Genomic DNA, 18,899 nt, shown 5'->3' with positions numbered 1-18,899 from the left:
ATAGAGACTGTGATAAGGGAAACTTCACAAGGATCTTTAATGTGGTAGAAATGTAATTTGAGACTCTGATGATGAAAATATGTATCAGGACCATAATACCTTTTAGGAAGAAAAGATAAGCAAGTCACCACCTATGGATGGTAAAAGTATGTCGGTAACATACATTTCTAAATATCTTCAACCTTAGCGAAAGCTAAACATAAAATCGTACTAGTCTGAAAAAGACCAGGTCTTTTAAAACTGCTATATGCCTGATCTATACATGATTTTCAGTTAGAAAAATACTTTTTTCTAAACAATGAGCTGTGCCAACAAGATTTTTTTTAAAAAACCCTGACGTTACACATATTCCATGCATTCAGGAAACACTTTCTCCTCTAAGAAGGAATTAAAATGCACACACAGAGCTTTTCTAGTTAGACTTCCCACTTAACCTGTTGTTTCCTGGATGGCTCATTAAGACAATCACACCCCAACAATGTTGTAATAATTTAGCATTGTTGCTGAAGGCCAGCTACACAATATGTTTAATGTACATTCCAAAATTATACAAAATATTAAAAAGATAGAATCTGATTACATACAGCTCATTCTTTCCATAAAGCTGCCCTGTGTAACAAAATAATCTGTTTTAATGTACTAAATATTATAAACAAAATGTTTCATAATACAGTTGCACTGAGTCAGAAATAAAGGTGTAATAATCCTGTGTTGAAATGTCTTTAACATAGCAAAGAACCTTTACCAAGGGCTCTCTGGACCACATAAGCTATAATTAAGCTTGTGGTTGTAATTCCACAGAGCAATTTAATGATTCTTCAGTGTTGATCTAGGGAACAGGAGAATATGCACGAAAAATGTAATAGCTCGTAATAATTAGGCAAGGGAAGGTTGGATTCTTACAGACACTCTACTTAACTAGGGTATATAGTTGTCATGACAACAGTGACAAGATGATAAAAATGTCTCTTTCCTCTGAACTGCTGAAAAATATATATTTCTTCTTCTATCATATGTCACAGTGGCAAACATCTGATTTAGTAACGATGTAGTATACTTGGTAACATATCTCTATATCCTGACAAATGTATTTTGCATTTTTATAGGATTTAATCAAATATCTGATGTACATAAAAATGCTGCATGAACTAGCAATTCTTTGAGAGTTTCTTTTGCTTCTTAAATAATTTCTTTTGTACACAGCTTCTCAAATCAAGTCATATGAAACCTTGGATTTTATCTTCATCATTGTTCACAGTTCAGTGTTAATATTTCAACAAGAATACTTTAATAGAGAAAATTTTGCATTGTTCAAACAAAAACTGATTTAGTGTTATCTAAAGAAACAGTATGGATTTCAGATAAACAATTAAAAATGAGTTTGGCAATGTGCTTGGGATGTATATCTGAGTGTGGTCGTTTGTCTTGTAGATATTTGAGGCAGGCAGCAATACCATTGTTGTGATGTATGTCGGTGTGTACAAAGGGGACATCCATGGTGGAAAGGATGGTGTTCTGAAGGAGTTTGCTAATGCTGTGGAGTTTCTGGAAGAAGGTGGCCCTTTATGCGGTGAGTGGGTTGAGGATGTTTTCTATGAGTCCTGATATTCCTTCAGTAAGAGTGCCATGGGCAGATATGATGGGTCTGCCTGGGTTCCCGTGTTTGTGTATCTTGGGAAGCATGCAGAAGGTGCCTTGGGTGGATTTACGGAGGATGAGGTGTAGAGTTTCTTAGAGTTGTTGGCGAAGGATTTGATGACATCCTTAATTTCCTGGGTGAATTTGGGTGGCCTGTTCCATTATGTGATCTACTTCTTTGGTGGAGTTTCCTTGTTTGATGAAGGCAGTTTTAAATGTGTTTACACATTGCCAAACTCATCCACTTCATCCTCACCCATTACAATTTTATACTCAACAAAAAACACTTTGTCCAAATCCTGGGAACAGCCCTAGGTACAATAATGGCTCCCCAATATGCCAACCTCCTCATGGGCCACATTGAGGAAGAATTTCTGGACAAATACACCATGAAACCAATGATATACGTGAGATTCATCGATGATATTTTCATCCTCTGGGCAGACGATCTAAACCCCCTCATAGATTTCCACTGCAATTTCAATAACCGCCATCCATCCATCAAAAACTCTCTAGAACATTCCCATACTAGCATCAACTTCCTGGATACCACGTTCAGTTTCAACAATGGAACCGTACAAATGACTATATACAAAAAAATTCACAGATCACCACACTTACCAGTAATCACCCCAAACACACCAAGAAATCTGTTATCTACGGCCAGGCCCTGAGATACCACAGAATATGCTCTGATGAGAAAGTCCGGAATACACACCTTAACATACTTAAAACCACTTTTACCAAAGACGCTCTACCAGAGAAGCAGACCACATCATGAAATGGGCTACCCAAATACTCCTAGAGAACCTGCTTCAACACAGAAAAAAACCCACCCTTTGACCACACACTCAAGTTGGCACCTACCACCCCTACAATGGAATCAATAAGGCATATTATGAAACAATTACAACCCATACTTCCTGAAAGAACTCTTCTGGCCTCCAAACCACCCCCCTACCTCACCCAGTTGATCATCAGAAGCAAGCTCCCTATAGACCAGGACCCCCAACTCAAAGCAGCAACAGACCCTGCCATAACAACAGATGTAAAATCTGCAGACTTATCTCCACTGCTACAATGATTAATACCCCCCACAACACACCTTTCAAGATCCAAGGGTCCTACACATGCCTATCACATGTGATGTACCTCAGACAGTGCACTAAATGCCCCAATAACAACTATGTGGGTGAAACCAGACAATCATTGAACTCATAAAGAAAAATGATAAAAGAGAAAAACACCACATCACCTGTGGGTGAATACTTTTCACAAAACAATCATTCCATATCTGACCTTTCAGTTCTCATCCTCAAAGGAAACCTGCACAATACCTTCAAAAGATAAGTGTGGGAGCTTAAATTAATATCTTTTCTAGATGGTCTTAATAAAGACACTAATTTATAGCCTATTACAACAATCTGTAATCCACACACACCCCTTTTATGTCCTTGGACTATAAAGGTGTTAATGGCCCACTTCACCTTCTTTGCAATGTTATTCTAGCTGTTTTGGTCCCAAGATATTAGTGAGGTAATATCTTTTATTGGACCAATTTCTGTTGGTGAAAGAAACCAGCTTTCGAGCAACATGGAGCTCTTCTTCAGGCCTGGACTAACAGCTCTGTCTAGCTTGAAAGCTTATCTTTTTCACCAACAGAAGTTGGTCCAATAAAAGATATTACCTCACCCACCTTGTCTTTCTAATATCCTGGAACCAACATGGCTACAACAACACTGCAAACATACAGATTAAACATGGTAATACTTTTGAATAATTAGTTATGCATGGTCCACAATAATTTACAGTGAAAAATTACAGAAAAATGGGATTTTTTTCTAAATTGGTTTAATTTTGCTCATGGGCAGTGTTTATAATAGGCGAGAAAACCACAATTAATATGTAATTATTGTTGCATCAGAACTCTAATGTTAACTGTAATAATAACCTTTTAAATAACCTAAACAGCCAAGCAGTTCAGAATTTGTCATTTTTGACCATTTGACTTCCGATTGAAAAATAGCAGCTCTTCCCAGGAGAAAGCCCACGCTGGATCTTTGCAAAATTTATCAATTCTTCTTGGCAATTATTAATATCTCCCCCCTCTGTCTTTTAATTATTTTTTTACATCTTTTTCTTGCCAAATATATTGAATATGGGGGGAACAAGGAAATTTTAAAAACCATTAGGATTAAAATATTTATTTTACAATGCAGAGATATTTCCATTCTTCAATGTTTCACTTTGGTATCAGCACAAAAAGTCCATGATTCATTGCTGTGCTGCATTTCTATTGTCTTTACCAAGTGCTCTGTATACCAGAAAAGCGAATTGCCACATCATATAGTTGCTCAGAAAGGCATTTATTATGTCCAACATTTGCAGAAGTGGCCAGTTGTTGTGAGTGCCCAATTTCAGAGATTTTTGGGCCTAAGCTTGAGAGGTGCTAAGTACCTACAGCTCCAAAAGAAGTCAGTGGGAGGTGTGGATGTGCAACCCCGCTGGAAATCGGGCCATATGGGTCTCAATTTGGGCACCTACCATCACTGTCACTCTTAAAATATAGGAGCTTATCTGTTAAAACAGCAGGATAAAAGTCATTTGAAACCCTTGTGTATTATTAATGTGTAAGTGCCTTCTGTCTCTGGGTTACAGTAGGTGGAGAGCTGTCTGTTTTTCTCAAAAATTAAAAAAACCCAAACAACCTTAATGAATACTTTTTATTCAATCACAAATGTTCTGTCTGTTTTCATATCTTTTTCTAATTAAGTGCTTCTCTTCCAGACAGCAAATGGGAGACATATGTTAGTCACAATTACTTTTTGGTATTTTGGGAATTTTACATTAAAAATTACACATTCCCTATGTTTTCTGTGTAGATACAGGCTCCAATAACACATGAGAATCTACTAACATGGACCCCTGGGATTTTGCCTGGGTGCAGGTTCCACAGCAGTGGATCACTTTTTGGGATGCAGTACAAAGTTGTGGTGTGATGTGCTAGAATTAGGAAAAGAATGTCATATTTAGAATGATTGTCAATCCAGTTAGCTTTCTTACTTTGAATAAGAACCTTACAATTAGGGTTGTCAAGTGATTAAAAAAAATTAATCATGATTAATCACACTGTTAATAATAGAATACCATTTAAATATTTTTGGATGTTTTCTACATTTTCAAATATATTGATTTCAATTAACACAGAATACAAAGTGTACAGTGCTCACTTTGTATTTATTTTTGATTACAAGTATTTGCACAGTAAAAAAACCAAAAGAAATAGTATTTTTCAGTTCACCTAATACAAGTACTGTAGTGCAATCTCTTTATCATGAAAGTTGAACTTACAAATGTAGAGTTATGTAAAAAAAAACTGCATTCAAAAATAAAACAATGTAAAATTTTAGAGTCTACAAGTCCACTCAGTTCTACTTCTAGTTCAGCCAATCACTCAGACAAACAAGTTTGTTTACATTTGCAGGAGATAATGCTGCCTGCTTCTTGTTTACAATATCACCTGAAAGTGAGAACAGGTGTTCTCATGGCACTGTTGTGGCTGGTGTCACACGATATTTACAGGCCCGAAGCACTAAAGATTCATATGTCCCTTCTTGCTTCTGCTCAATAACAATCCAAAGCAGTGCGGGCCGACGTATGTTCATTTTCATTATCCGAGTCAGATGCCACCAGCAGAAGGTTGATTTTCTTTTTTGGTGGTTCGGGTTCTGTAGATTCTGCATTGGAGTGTTGCTTTTTTAAGATTTCTGAGAGCATGCTCCAGACCTTGTCCCTCTCAGATTTTGAAAGGCACTTCAGATTCTTAAATCTTGGGTTGAGTGTTGTAGCTATCTTTAGAAATCTCACATCGGTACCTTCTTTGCGTTTTGTTAAATCTGCAGTGAAAGCGTTCTTAAAATGAACAACATGTGCTGGGTCATCGTCCAAGACTACTATAACATGAAATATATGGCAGAATGCGGGTAAAAGAGAGCACGGGACATACAATTCTCCCCCAAGGAGTTCAGTCACAAATTGAGTAACGCATAATTTTTATAACGAGTGTCATCAGCATGGAAGCATGTCCTCTGGAATGGTGGCCGAAGGATGAAGGGACATACAAATGTTTAGCATATCTGGCACATAAATACCTTGCAACACCGGCTACAAAAGTGCCATGCGAATGCCTTTTCTCACTTTCAGGTGACATTATAAATAAGAAGAGGGCAGCAGCGTCTCCTGTAAATGTAAATAAACTTGTTTGTTTTAGTAAGTGGCTGAACAAGAAGTAGGACTGGGTGGACTTGTAGGCTCTGGAGTTTTACGTTGTTTTGTTTTTAGAGTGCAGTTATGTAAAAAAAAAATCTACATTTGTAAGTTGCACGTTCACAACAAAGAGATTGCACTACAGTGCTTGTATGAGGTGAATTGAAAAATACTATTTCTTTTGTTTGTTGGTTTTACAGTGCAAAAATTTGTAATAAAAATAATATACACTTTGATTTCAATTACAACACAGAATACAATATATATGAAAATGTAGAAAAACACCCAACATATTTAATACATTTCAGTTGGTATTCTATTGTTTAGCAGTGTGATTAAAACTGTGATAAATTGCGATTAATTTGTTAATCGTAATTCATTTTTTTGAGTTTATCGCATGAGATAACTGCAATTAATCAACAGCCCTACATACAATACATTCTTACAGAACAACAAGTGAACTAATTTCCACAAGCAATAAGGCAGCTTCCATTCCAACAGAGCTGAGCTCATGAATTTATACAGCAGAGGTTCGTTCTGAGACTACAAATCTTGACTGATTTTAATTGTGAATGGTTACACAGGCTTTTAAGGAACTTGTATTATCTGTATGATCATGGTATGTTATCTTCTGTAGAGTGTTGGTATGTGTGTGTATGTATGTATATTACTTTAGCTGACATAATGCATGAAGCATTTTAAGAATGTATAAAGTTTAATATAAAAAACATTTTCAGGAAAAAGAACGAGGAGTACTTGTGGCACCTTAGAGACTAACAAATCTATTTGAGCATAAGCTTTCGTGGGCTAAAGTCCACTTCATCAGATGCATACAGTGAAAAATACAGTAGGAAGATATATATATATATATATATATATATATACACACACACACACAGAGAACATGAAAAAATGGGGGTTGCCATACCAACTCTAATGAGAGTAATTGAGTAAGGTGGGCTATTATCAGCAGGAGGAAAAAAAAGTTTGTAGTGATAATCAGGATGGCCCATTTCAAACAGTTGACAAGAAGGTGTGAGTAACAGTAGGGGGAAAATTATCATGGGGAAATAGTTTTTAGTTTGTGTAATGACTCATCCACTCCAAGTCTTTATTCAAGCCTAATTTAATGGTGTCCAGTTTACAAATTAATTCCAGTTCTGTAGTTTCTCGTTGGAGTCTGTTTTTGAAGGTTTTTTTGTTGAATAATTGCAACTTTTAAGTCTGTAATTGAGTGTCCAGGGAGGTTGAAGTTCTCCAACTGGTTTTTGAATGTTATAATTCTTGATGTCTGATTTGTGTCCATTTATTAAGTGCACCAAAAGTAACATGTATTACATTCTGAAATTACATTTCATAAAGCAAATGTGAATTGTCCAGACTCTCTCTAGTAGAAAACTAAAGGTGTGTGTGCTTTTTCTGTATGAACTTTATTTCGACTGAGTGAAAAAGATTTGTGACAGCTGGTTTGGAGTCTGTGATATCTTAAATGTTAGAACTAGATAGTTTCCCCATAATCTTAGGCTTCATGGCACCCGTTTTAGCCCGCTGATTTCATTAAATCATTTATCTTACATAGTTACTGAATTACAGTGCTTTAATTAAATGTGTCTTAGACATTTAGGAATAGTTTATTTGAATAGGTCATTTAATTATACTTTATCTGTAAGAAAGTATTAGCTGAGTTAGCAAGGCCATCTGTAATGCCTTTTAGTTCACTCACACCGAATTGTTCAGATAAAGACTTTCAAGTGCTGTCTAAATAAGGAAGAAGCCTTGGTAAGGTTAAGCTTAATGAAGGACACAAGAGAAGCATACACCCTCGACAAGTGGTAGAACATAAACCATTTGCTGCAGCAGTGGGCTTTTTCAATTTTTACCCCCTTGTTTTTCAAAAATATTAAAAAATAAGAATGCCTGTCCTTCAGGATTTCAGGGAGGATGAAAGCGAGGAGGAGGAAGAAGAAAGGGTGGGTGGCAGTGATAACTTTGAAAAGGTGCTTACTTCTTTTTTCACTGTTTTAGTTTAGTGATATTGAAATGCTTCCCCTTTCTTTTATAGGTGTTCCTTAAGCCTGTTATTGAGGACAGAAACATGGAACTGGCCAGAAGATGCACTGAAAATATAAGTGATGTAAGTGACTGTAACCATTTGTGTCCTTCAATTATATTACTTTCTTCTAAAGGTTTTATTTGTATTATTCTTATTTCTTCAGATTTATAAAATGTAGCTATAGGTGCCCATCCTAGGTTCTGGGTGCCTACTCAATAGATTAAAACATACAAAAGAATATAAATGGGCCCCAGGAATATGTGTATGAGGAAACTCCATTAAAATGTTACAGAATCTCATAAAGGCACTCAATTAACAAATTCCAAATGAGTTGTTTTAGAAATATAATGTATGTCTGCATTTGGCATGAACACCTTGGATCAGATCCGTAGTGGGCATAAATTGGAGTAGCTCTGTTGGCTTCACTGAAGTAATATCAGCTTTATGTCAGCTGAGGATCTGGCCCCCTGAGTGAATTATGAAAGTGAAGCTTTGAGCTTGAGTTTGTATTTATTGCGGTGCCCCTCCTGGAAACTTGAATCCCAGGAGGAACTTTGCAACTGTGCACTAATTGGGGTTCTGTTTTTGATTAGACACAGAGTGACAGCTCTCCTTCATGGACTAAATATATATGGTGACTAACAGCAAAACAGCCCGTTATATAAGAGATGGTGATTTGCCTCTAAAATAATCTTTCCAGCCAACTCTAGGCTGGGATGTTTTGGCAATTGATTGATTAGTAGGACTGCAAAGTGCGGGCTGGTTCATCTTGTATTGTAACATGATGCATAAACTTATCGTAGCATTATTATCCAAGGTGAATAAGTATGTTGACCTTATGAGATTAATACATGCAGAAACTAGAGTATAGAGGATGCAGAAAATTCATTACTGGAGGACATTTATTAGGAAAGAATAGATGGCCGCTAGAAAAATGGTACATCTGGAATGTTTAGGAGCTATCATGCTGGGAAGAGAATGCAGCTTGACAGGGTCAAAACTTCTCTTGTGCCTGAACACTGGGTGGGAATACTTAAATCTTGGTGTGGGCTGAATATTGGATATAGCCTTAAGAGAAGCCAGTAAGGTGATTACCCAGTAACATCAAATTATCTTAAGAGGTAGTACAGGCTATTAATATTTTTATCAAAGGTACTGATGGTTACCCATGTGTTTTTGTTTGGAAATGTACTGTATATGACACAATGAAGTCATATGTGAAGTCAGGTAAAAGCCAAAGTAAAAATGAAGCATTAGGCTGACCTGAAATCCATTTATTGTTTCCGTACTACTTATTTCTAGATATGATTGCTGTTATAAAGGCAAAAAAATACCCTGAACAGTGTTGATACACTTTTCAATATTAATTCCTTTCTAATTAAAACAAATAGTTTATCATTGATGGTCGTGGTGGCTGTTGCTGCTGTTAATCAGTTGATAAATATTGTGGAGATATCTTTCTTTGATTTTTCTGTGAAGGTTTAGGGGCTAAGATGAATAAATGAGTTAAAATGAGGTTTCAGACCCTGTAATGGTTCAAAGATGTCACTTTTGCTGAAAGAGTGTGTTAGATTTTCACTGAGATATGTGAAGCTTTCAAAGGATAATGATTCCTGTATGATATTATTATGAGAAATGCAATGGTCCAGAACCAATATAATTTCAAAGGGAATTCTCCCTATTAATATACTAAAATGGAACCCGCATTTTGGGCCTGATCCAATGCTCACTGAAATCATTGGATGTGTTTTTATTGGCTTTTATGGGTATTGGATCAGGTTCAAAGTGAATTTTTTTTAATCCCCCCAAACCTTCACCATAATTGAATTTTCACTATTACTAGAAAAGTCCTACAGTACTCAGGGAGAAAATTTCCTCTATCACTATACATCTTCATTCTAGGAATGGTGCCAGAACCTCTTGACCCTTTTTGGTTACAGGGGAGACACACAGCTGTGAAGGGTTTCTCAGGGGATTGTCTTCACTCACTTCTGGCACTTTTGGCACCTGCACAAAGTTTGGGAACAGAGTTCAGTGAATATTCCAGTTTGCTTTTGGATCCAACCATGTTCATAGTTCTTTACATTTGCTTTTTTTTAAACGTTTGTGCAAAGTACTTTTTGTTTGCATGACTGTTTAGGGAGGAGCTATTATTCATGCAAATATGGAAATAGATCAGTGTATTCACTTGGTAATGAACAAAGTTGTACTTGAAAACCTGTGTGTGTGTATAAATATAAATACATGCCCAAGTACATGCACTCAGAGGTTTCAGACCCAAATTTGCTCATTACATGTAGAAAGGAAAGGGACTGGAAATGAAGGTAATATGTATAAGTCCAACATAAGTGGGTTTCAATGACTTTGTGTGGCTTGCAGTTTTACCCTAAGGTGACCTTGTGACAGCAGCACATGACCTTGTGACTACAAGGCTGGGTTATTCCCTTTCCTTCCTTGCAAGGCTGTCAACACAGATACTCTGTCAGAGTGCAATGGCATGATTGTTCATGGCTTGAGATATTGTGATCATATTATGTTCACCCTGAGTTCTTTATAATCTGACTTTAAATTGGCACTGTTATTTTTAAAGCCCTTTACGGCATGCAAGCCTTGGGTCTTGTATGAGAGGATATCCGTTCTCATGTTCCACTGTTTAACAGAGTTCAAGATGCCTTTAATTCTCACTTACGTTGGACTTATGTGTGTTACCTTCCTTTCCAGCCCCTTTCTTTTCCACATTTAAATTGGACCCCTTAATTTGTTGTTATTGTTTGTATTTTAAAAGGGGACACAGGGTGGTGTTATGGGGAAAGTAGGAAGCTGAATACAAATAAAGTTATTAAGCAAATTATCATAGTCCTTTCTGTAGAAGGGAAATAGCTTGCCTCTTGAATCATCATACTGCATTTCATATGTGCATGCTACTAATGTTTTTTTATCACCTGCAGCAAATTCCCTTTAAACATAATGCTACTTACCATCTAATTTGCCACATACTGTAGTCCAAATTGTAGTTCTTTCTAATTCAGCATCTCCTTGCCATCGGCTGGACGTGGTGAAGATTAGATCCTGCCAGGACTTTAATTACTGTTTTTCTCAATTAATAGTGTTTAATGATGGTTAATAAAAATTAATAGAAAATGCATTTGTTGCAGTTCTGGTTTCTTTTCTTTTAACTACAAAAGAATTTGAAGTACTACACTGTGGTTCTGAGAATTGTCAGTAGACTGGAGACAAAAAATTATTTATTGTTGGTTAAAATGAGAAAAGTAATTACGACCCAGTTAACTATTGTTTCAAGCTGCTTTTCTCAGTATTGGGTAGAAAATGTGGATGCATGATAAACTGTGTCTTAATTAAATCCTCATTGAATATTTCATTGGTCTAATGTTTCAGAGTTTGACTTTTCATCTTAAGATTTATATCCAGTTCGAAACAAATTGTTCAGGATATAATTTGTTGTTGTTAAAAGCTAATACTAACCAATGTACAGTATACCAGTGTTTCCAGAGCCAGATTCTGCCCTCAGTTACATGTGTGCAACTCTACGGACCATATCCATATGACTTCAGTAGGGCTGCATTGGTATAACTGACTGAATTGGATCTGGCAGAATTTGGTCCGTTTGACTCTTCTTTTGCAATCGTAGCCCACAACTACTCAGTGTAGTAGTTGTGCAGAACTGTTGTGCCTAAATGTGAAAACTTGTCATTTAAACGTTATATTTTAAAATGGAAGCAATTTGAAAAACAATATGAAGTCATTAAGGGCCCAGTCCAGCTCTTGTTGAAATCAATTTAAAGACTCACATTAACCCCAGTGGAAATTGGCTCAAGCCTTGAATTGTGATATATAAGGTCATGTTTTCCCATAAGAGGCCAATTTATCCAAAAAGGGGCCTCAAAAATCAGTATATCTTTGTCAACATCTGAATAAAAATAATTCACAGTGAATTTGGGGGAAAAATGTATACCTGTATATTTACCTAAGTGATGGCTGCATATGCAGCTTAATCTTAAAAAGTTTTAAGTATATTTTTATCATATTTCAAACAAATTCACAGGAACAATAACTTTCACTTTATTGATGGATTAGAGCTGTAGTAGGATGGTTTCCTGTTCTGAACACAGTGTCACTGTTTTATTTTACACACTATATCATACATACATCCATAGCTTATACTAGTAGGCTGTTTAAGAGTCTTGAAGTGTGAAAGTTACATTTGTGTGTGTGTCTGTGTGTACACATATGTAGTGGAGATGCAAAAACTGTTACTTTTTAATGTTTTCTTTCAATATGGTACCTAGAGAAAAACTCAAATTCCACAGCAAGTCATAGATTTTCTGCTATTAACTTCAATAGCAATTGATATAAAGTAGCAGAATAGAAAACTATTGTGAATATTACTGTTGAAATCTTTGATTCCCATTTGTTGTAAAACAGAATTGTGGTGGTTTTAATATCCTGTGAAATAAGAGTCAAAGAGACACAAGGCCAAATGCAGAACTGGTGTAAAGAAAAGTATTTCCACAGAAGTTAGTTGAATTATGACCAATTATATCAAGGTGGGATTGTCCCAATGGGTTTATAATTATTAGTTAAAATTATACAAGTATAAAGGACACAAAAGGTATATATTTGGCCTGAGATTTTCAGAGGAGGCTAAAAAAGTTAGACATCCAACTACCATTGAAATTCAATGGGATTTGGGAGCCTAAGTCCCAAAGGAAGAATTTTTCATAATCATATCTTGTGAGGTCTAAGAGATCCAGTCATCCTTGCATAATACTTTGTAATGAATAGGAGGTCACTTGCAGACAAAAATTCACACTTGGCCAAATTAATATTGTACTCATCCAAATTTTAAACCCCAAATTTGAATAAGAACATAAGCTTCTATGCTCATTTCTTCCAGTCATTGCTTGTATTCACCACATATCCACACCATTTATGCTTCAGAAACTTCTTGCCTACTTCATACATATTTCAAGTGCAAAAATGTCACTACAGTATTCCGTATGTCCTTTTTCATCTTCCAATTGCTTGATGCCAATTGATGCAAAAATGTCTGTAGCAGAACAGAACATCTAGGATCAAAATCTAATGTGAAGATCCTGTCTTATGTCCTGTCATAATTACCCACTCAAATCTTGCGCTCACAACCAGCACATTCTGATTGGGGCTTCTAGGAGCGGCCAAAATAAAACTAGACAAATTTCCCGTATTTCAAGCAGGTGACCATGAATGATATCACTCTCCTGAGGCTAACACAGAGAGATAAATCATAGAATATAGAACATCAGGGTTGGAAGGGACCTCAGGAGGTCATCTAGTCCAACCCCCTGCTCAAAGCAGGACCAAGTCCCCCAATTTTTGACCCAGATCCCTAAATGGTCCCCTAAAGTTTGAACTCGCAACCCTCGGTTTAGCAGGCCAATGCTCAAACCGCTGAGCTATCCCTCCCCCAAATGATGTTGCTTGAATGGCACCAAAGCCCGGGCCCATTCACTGCAATGCTTTGTTCTGCAATGATTCTAGACTACTTGCTACTGGCTTGGCGTGGTAAAGTGTCCTACCATGGAGTTCGGAATAAGGTGCCCTCCCCAGAAACCTTTTGCAAAGGCTTTTAGAGTACTCCAGGAGAGTTTCATGGAGATGTCCCTGGAGGATTTCTGCTCCATCCCCAGACACATACTTTTCCAGTAGCTATAGTGGCCGCGAATGCATCCCAAGTCTTCAGGGCAAATTAATCATTAAACACGCTTGCTTTTAAACCCTGTATTATATTTACAAAGGTACACTCACCAGAGGTGCCTTCTCCGGCTTCGTGGTCTGGGACCCCGCCTTAGGAGGGTTGGGAGGATACTGGCTCCAGGGTGATGAACAGTTCCTGGCTGCCGGGGAGAAGGGATTCTCCGCTTGCCTGCTGTGCACTATCTTCAACCTCCTCCTCCTCCTCCTCCTCCTCCTTATCTTCCTCATCCACAAAATCCTCATCCCTGTTGTGTGAGACTCCCCCCTTGCAGGTGTCCACGGACAGTGGTGGGGTAGTGGTAGGGCCCCCCCCCCCCCAGAATTGCATGCCGCTCATCATAGAAGTGGCATGTATGGAGCTCTGACCCGGAGCGACCGTTTGCCTCCTTTGTTTTTTGATAGGCTTGCCTGAGCTCCTTAATTTTCATGTGGCACTGCTGTGTGTCTCTGTTGTAGCCTCTGTCCATCATGCCCTTGGAGATTTTGGCATATATATTGGCATTTCATCTTTTGGAATGGAGTTCTGCCTGCACTGATTCTTCTCCCCTTACAGTGATCAGATCTAGTACCTCCCATTCGGTCCATGCTGTAGCTCTTTTGCGATTCTGGGACTGCGTGGTCACCTGTGCTGATCAGCTCACCACGCTGGCAAAACAGGAAATGAAATTCAAAAGTTCCTGGGGCTTTTCCTGTCTACCTGGCCAGTGCATCTGAGTTGAGAGTGCTGTCTAGAGCGGTCAGAATGGAGCACTCTGGGATAGCTTGTATGATTTAGTTGGAGATGGGATGATTTAGTTGGGGATTGGTCCTGCTTTGAGCAGGGGGTTGGACTAGATGACCTCCTGAGGTCCCTTCCAACCCTGATATTCGATGATTCTATGATAGCTCTCGGAGGCCAATACCGTCAAATTGTGTCCACGCTACCCCAAATTTGACCCAGCGAGGTCAATTTTAGCACTAAACCCCTCGCCGGGGAGGAGTACAGAAATCGATTTTAAGAGCCCTTTAAGTCGACAAAACAGGCTTGGTCATGTGGATGGGTGCAGAGTTAATTCGACCTAAATTCGTAGTGTAGACCAGGGCTTAGAGACTAACATTCTCTAAGGTGCCACAAGGACTCCTCATTCTTTTTGCTGATACAGACTAATACGGCTACCACTCTGAAACCAGTCTTACCATGGAGTTACAGACAGTCCCCTTAGACACTCTAGTCTATCTTGCCACCCAGACAAACTGGATTTAGTGATAAATGGTCAGTTGTCTTACACCAAAAATCACATCTCGTTCAGGTTGCTTCTAGTTCCAAGAGACCAGTCATTTACCCCAGATCAGTTGGTACCCTAGCTCTTATACCAGAGACAGCAACTGTAGCCAATCCTGTAATAAACTATCTAAAATTTTATTAGATAGGAAAAAGAAATAAGAGTTGTTTATGGGTTAAAGCAAGCAAATGTATACACACATATGAGTTACCGTCTAACTCCTAAGAGTGACAGAGTTGTAGTGATCTTTCAAGTCAAAGTGTCTGTCAGGGCAAACCCAGAAGGCAGTCCCTGGGGATTTCTGGCTTCAGTTTAGAGTCTCTGGCCCTGTCAGAGTTCAAACAGCCAAAAAGATTTCCTTCATTCAGCTTCTAAGTCCACAGGATGAGCTTCCTTGCACGCAGCATATTCCGGGTGTGATAGGGCCATTAATCAATCCTTTGTATTGCAGTATTTCTTGATGGCCCATCTGACTTGGATAGTCCTTCTGGATGGGCATAGGATGATTCCCATGCATGGGTTCACAAGTTCAGAGCAAACCTTTTCAAAATTATAAAGCAAAACTTACATATTTTCTTAGCATGGAATACCGACATTACAAGTGAGATTAATGCATACAGAAATTTACAAAGATTTCATATAGTCTAAATACATTCTTAAAAGACTACTTATTTTGAGCAAAACTAACACAGAAGTGAACTGGTCTGGTCTCCAACTATGAGTTTGTTAGTTCTTAGCAAATGCCTGCAGTCTTGGCAAGAGCTGGCATCTGGCCTGACAGCGTCACAGGCTGCATCATGGAATATTTCTTAACTGAAAATTTCCTTTCTGTTAGCAACATCTCCCTCAGTTTTACCCTCCCTAATGGCTCATTAGCCAAGGGGTCAGCTTTTTAGTTGGACAATTACTGTGCAGACAGTTGCCTGCTGTACAGTTAATGAGTTAGCATTTGATGATGATGATAGTATCTGTACACAAGTTTTAGAATGACTCATCTGGTGGCAAGTGGGAGAAGGAGGCATGGCCAGCACATGCTGTGCTGCAGTTTTGAACTGCCTCTGGAAATTGCTGAGTGAAGGGGAGCAGGCATAACAGAATTGTGGGAGATGCTACTTACAGAAATTATGGGGTAAGAATTTTTTTATTTTCTATTGCTCAGGCTGTGTTGCTTCTGTCAGCAAGTCTTCTGTGTATAAATGCAAGGTGCTACAGTGCAGAGTGTGAAAATGAGGTTAGAGAGATGAGAACAGAAGAGCTTAAGTCTAAATAATTCAGTTTACATTGAACCATATTGATATCAATATTGAAAGAAACTTCAAGCAGTTGAGGTTGCTTAAGTGGAATACCTACCCACACACTTCCTTAAAAACAAGGAAAGTTCAGTTGAGCTATCCTTCTTTAAATGTATGTTAATCCTTTCACGTTACATTCACCATCTTCACTAACTTATTCTGTCCCTCTATAAATAAGTCCCATTCACCTCCAGCATAGTCAGTAACACCATACACATTCCTCGCCATCACACTGTAACACAAAACATTAACTCAGACCACAACAACAATAACATAAATATTTGTTAGTTATCTATATCCTGATAAAGCCTATGATGTGGTGGTTTCTCATGGGAAAGTATGAGTTGAGACTTTATTTTTGTTGGATTTCTAAAATAACTATTTTAGGGAAAGAAGATCCATTGCTTTGTTTTGTCATCCTCCACCCCCACCTTGGTAGCAAAAATGATCTCCTGTGTGTGCAAAAGACTTTAGGAATGAGCTTATGACTTTTTTTTTCTGCCTTCAAGAAGAGTCTGACAACTGCACTACACAGCTATCTAGAAGACCTTGACTTCAAATGCTAGAGACTTTGGGGACAACATTTTGAAACCTGCCCCTCAGAATTTATTCATGGATCTTGGATACATAAAAACTGTAATTGCATGTTGTCAAGGTTCCTTCCCCACTCTGCACTCTAGGCTACAGATGTGGGGACCTGCATGCAAGACCCCCTAAGCTTATTCTTACCAGCTTAGGTTAAAACTTTCCCAGGGTATAAACTTTGCCTTGTCCTTGAACCGTATGCTGCCACCACCAAGCATTTTAAACAAAGAACAGGGAAAGAGTCCACTTGGAGACGTCTTCCCCCAAAATATCCCCCCAAGCCCTACACCCCCTTTCCTGGGGAAGGCTTGATAAGAATCCTCACCAATTTGTACAGGTGAACACAGACCCAAACCCTTGGATCTTAAGAACAATGAAAAATCAGTCAGGTTCTTAGAAGAATTTTAATTAAAGAAAAGGTAAAAGAATCACCTCTGTGAAATCAGGATGGTAAATACCTTACAGGGAAATCAGATTCAAAACACAGAGAAACCCTCTAGGCAAAACCTTAAATTACAAAAAGACACAAAAGCAGGAATATACATTCCATTCAGCACAGCTTATTTTACCAGTCATTAAACAAAAGGAAATCTAATGCATTTCTAGCTAGATTACTTACTAATTAACAGGGATTGTGAGGTTGCATTCCTGATCTGTTCCCGGCAAAAGCATCACACAGACCGACAGACCCTTTGTTCCCCCCACTCCAGATCTGAAAGTATCTTGTCCTCTTATTGGTCATTTTGGGTTAGGTGCCAGCGAGGTTACCTTAGCTTCTTAACCCTTTACAGGTGAAAGGGTTTTGCCTCTGGCCAGGAGGGATTTTATAGCACTGTATACAGAAAGGTGCTTACCCTTCCCTTTATGTTTATGACACACGTGCTGTGGGAAAATGAAGATTTTGTATTTGTTTGTGTATAGAAATTTAGAGGCCGTTTTTAATACTTTTGACGTGAAATCAGGGGGAGAAAACTCTCTTCAATACCCCCTTTCTTTCAAGATACTACAGGAATTGCAAGTAGTGGGTGACAGTACACTGTAGGTATAACAAATAATCCTGTCTTTTTCATATGTCATATAAAAGATTTTGTGATTTTTTTTTTACATCATCTAGGTGCTCAGTGAACAAGTTCAAGTTTCTGTTATAACTTGATCTTCTTGCTGTTGTAGGTTTCTATTTGACGTTATCTGAGTGGTTTTTCTCTGTGGCTTACTTTGTTACATGATGTGGTGTTTACAAGCCACTTGGCACAGTATTTTACTGTTCTGTCCAAATGAGTAGAATAAATCTAAAAAGGTAATTGTCTTTTTCTATTTTTAGGGTCAATTTAAATTCATTTTTTCTCTTTGTAGATCCACTATAAAGAAGAGTATGAAAAATCTAAAGGCAAGTTCACATTTGTATCTGACACCCCTCAGTTAAAACATGTGAAAAATATGAGTGCTTTTATTTCTGAGGTAAGATATAAAAGATTGCAGAATATTCTTCAGTACTTAGTTACCAGGAAAAAAGCCCACTAAGTTGAATATTGCGATTCTTGAGAGGGCGGATTGGGGAGTCTATTCATATCAAATAGCAAGAGAATCCAAAAGTTTTAGTGGGTTATAGGAGTGTCTACTGTATGCAGTTTAAATGTATAAAGGTAATTTAGTATTGTATAGCACCTTTCTTCTAGGATCCTACATCGTTTGACAAACATTAAATGTAAATAGTTCTGTGAGAGTAGATATTACCCCTTGTGAGCTAATGGACCTGCTCATTAGCCTGGGATAAACAATCAGCCACGCTTGGTTCTGTTTATGGTCTTTCCCCCAGGGCTCTGTTTATTCTCCAACTCAAAACAAAAAGAAATATAGAACAATTAGAAAAGCAATAGTCCTGGTCTTGACTGGAATTGTGGGACCCTCTGGCCTCCAGTAACTAAAGGGTCTGGACTTGCCCTCTTGAAGCCTTCTGCTGCAGCCACAGGAGACTGTGCGCTCAGCTGTCTCCTGGTCTCAGGCTCCCTCATGGGCTCTTCATTGATATCCTCCAGTGGGAATCAGACC

The 18,899-nt window shown here is 38.0% G+C and overlaps 1 protein-coding gene across 9 annotated transcripts in view; it reads left to right on the top strand.

Annotated features, from left to right (window-relative positions):
* The window catches only part of NEBL (nebulette), a 399,859-nt gene that overhangs the window by 265,529 nt on the left and 115,431 nt on the right, over positions 1-18,899 (top strand). For 2 of the 9 annotated variants that reach the window (XM_074946050.1, XM_074946048.1), the window contains exons 1-3: positions 7,711-7,874; positions 7,967-8,038; positions 18,204-18,308. The exons of 2 other annotated variants lie outside the window; for them this stretch is intronic. In XM_074946050.1, coding sequence (XP_074802151.1) covers positions 7,818-7,874; positions 7,967-8,038; positions 18,204-18,308 — 234 coding nt within the window. In that variant the 5' untranslated portion in view covers positions 7,711-7,817. Of the gene's footprint in view, positions 1-7,710; positions 7,875-7,966; positions 8,039-18,203; positions 18,309-18,899 lie in introns of those variants that run through there. 5 more of the 9 variants (XM_074946049.1, XM_074946047.1, XM_074946046.1 and 2 more) reach the window with 3 other exon arrangements.

Source organism: Natator depressus, chromosome 2, assembly GCF_965152275.1.
Source record: "Natator depressus isolate rNatDep1 chromosome 2, rNatDep2.hap1, whole genome shotgun sequence".
Classification (NCBI taxonomy): domain Eukaryota; kingdom Metazoa; phylum Chordata; order Testudines; family Cheloniidae; genus Natator; species Natator depressus.
The sequence above is the reverse complement of the archived record's forward strand: the minus strand, read 5'-3'. Positions and strand labels throughout refer to the sequence as shown.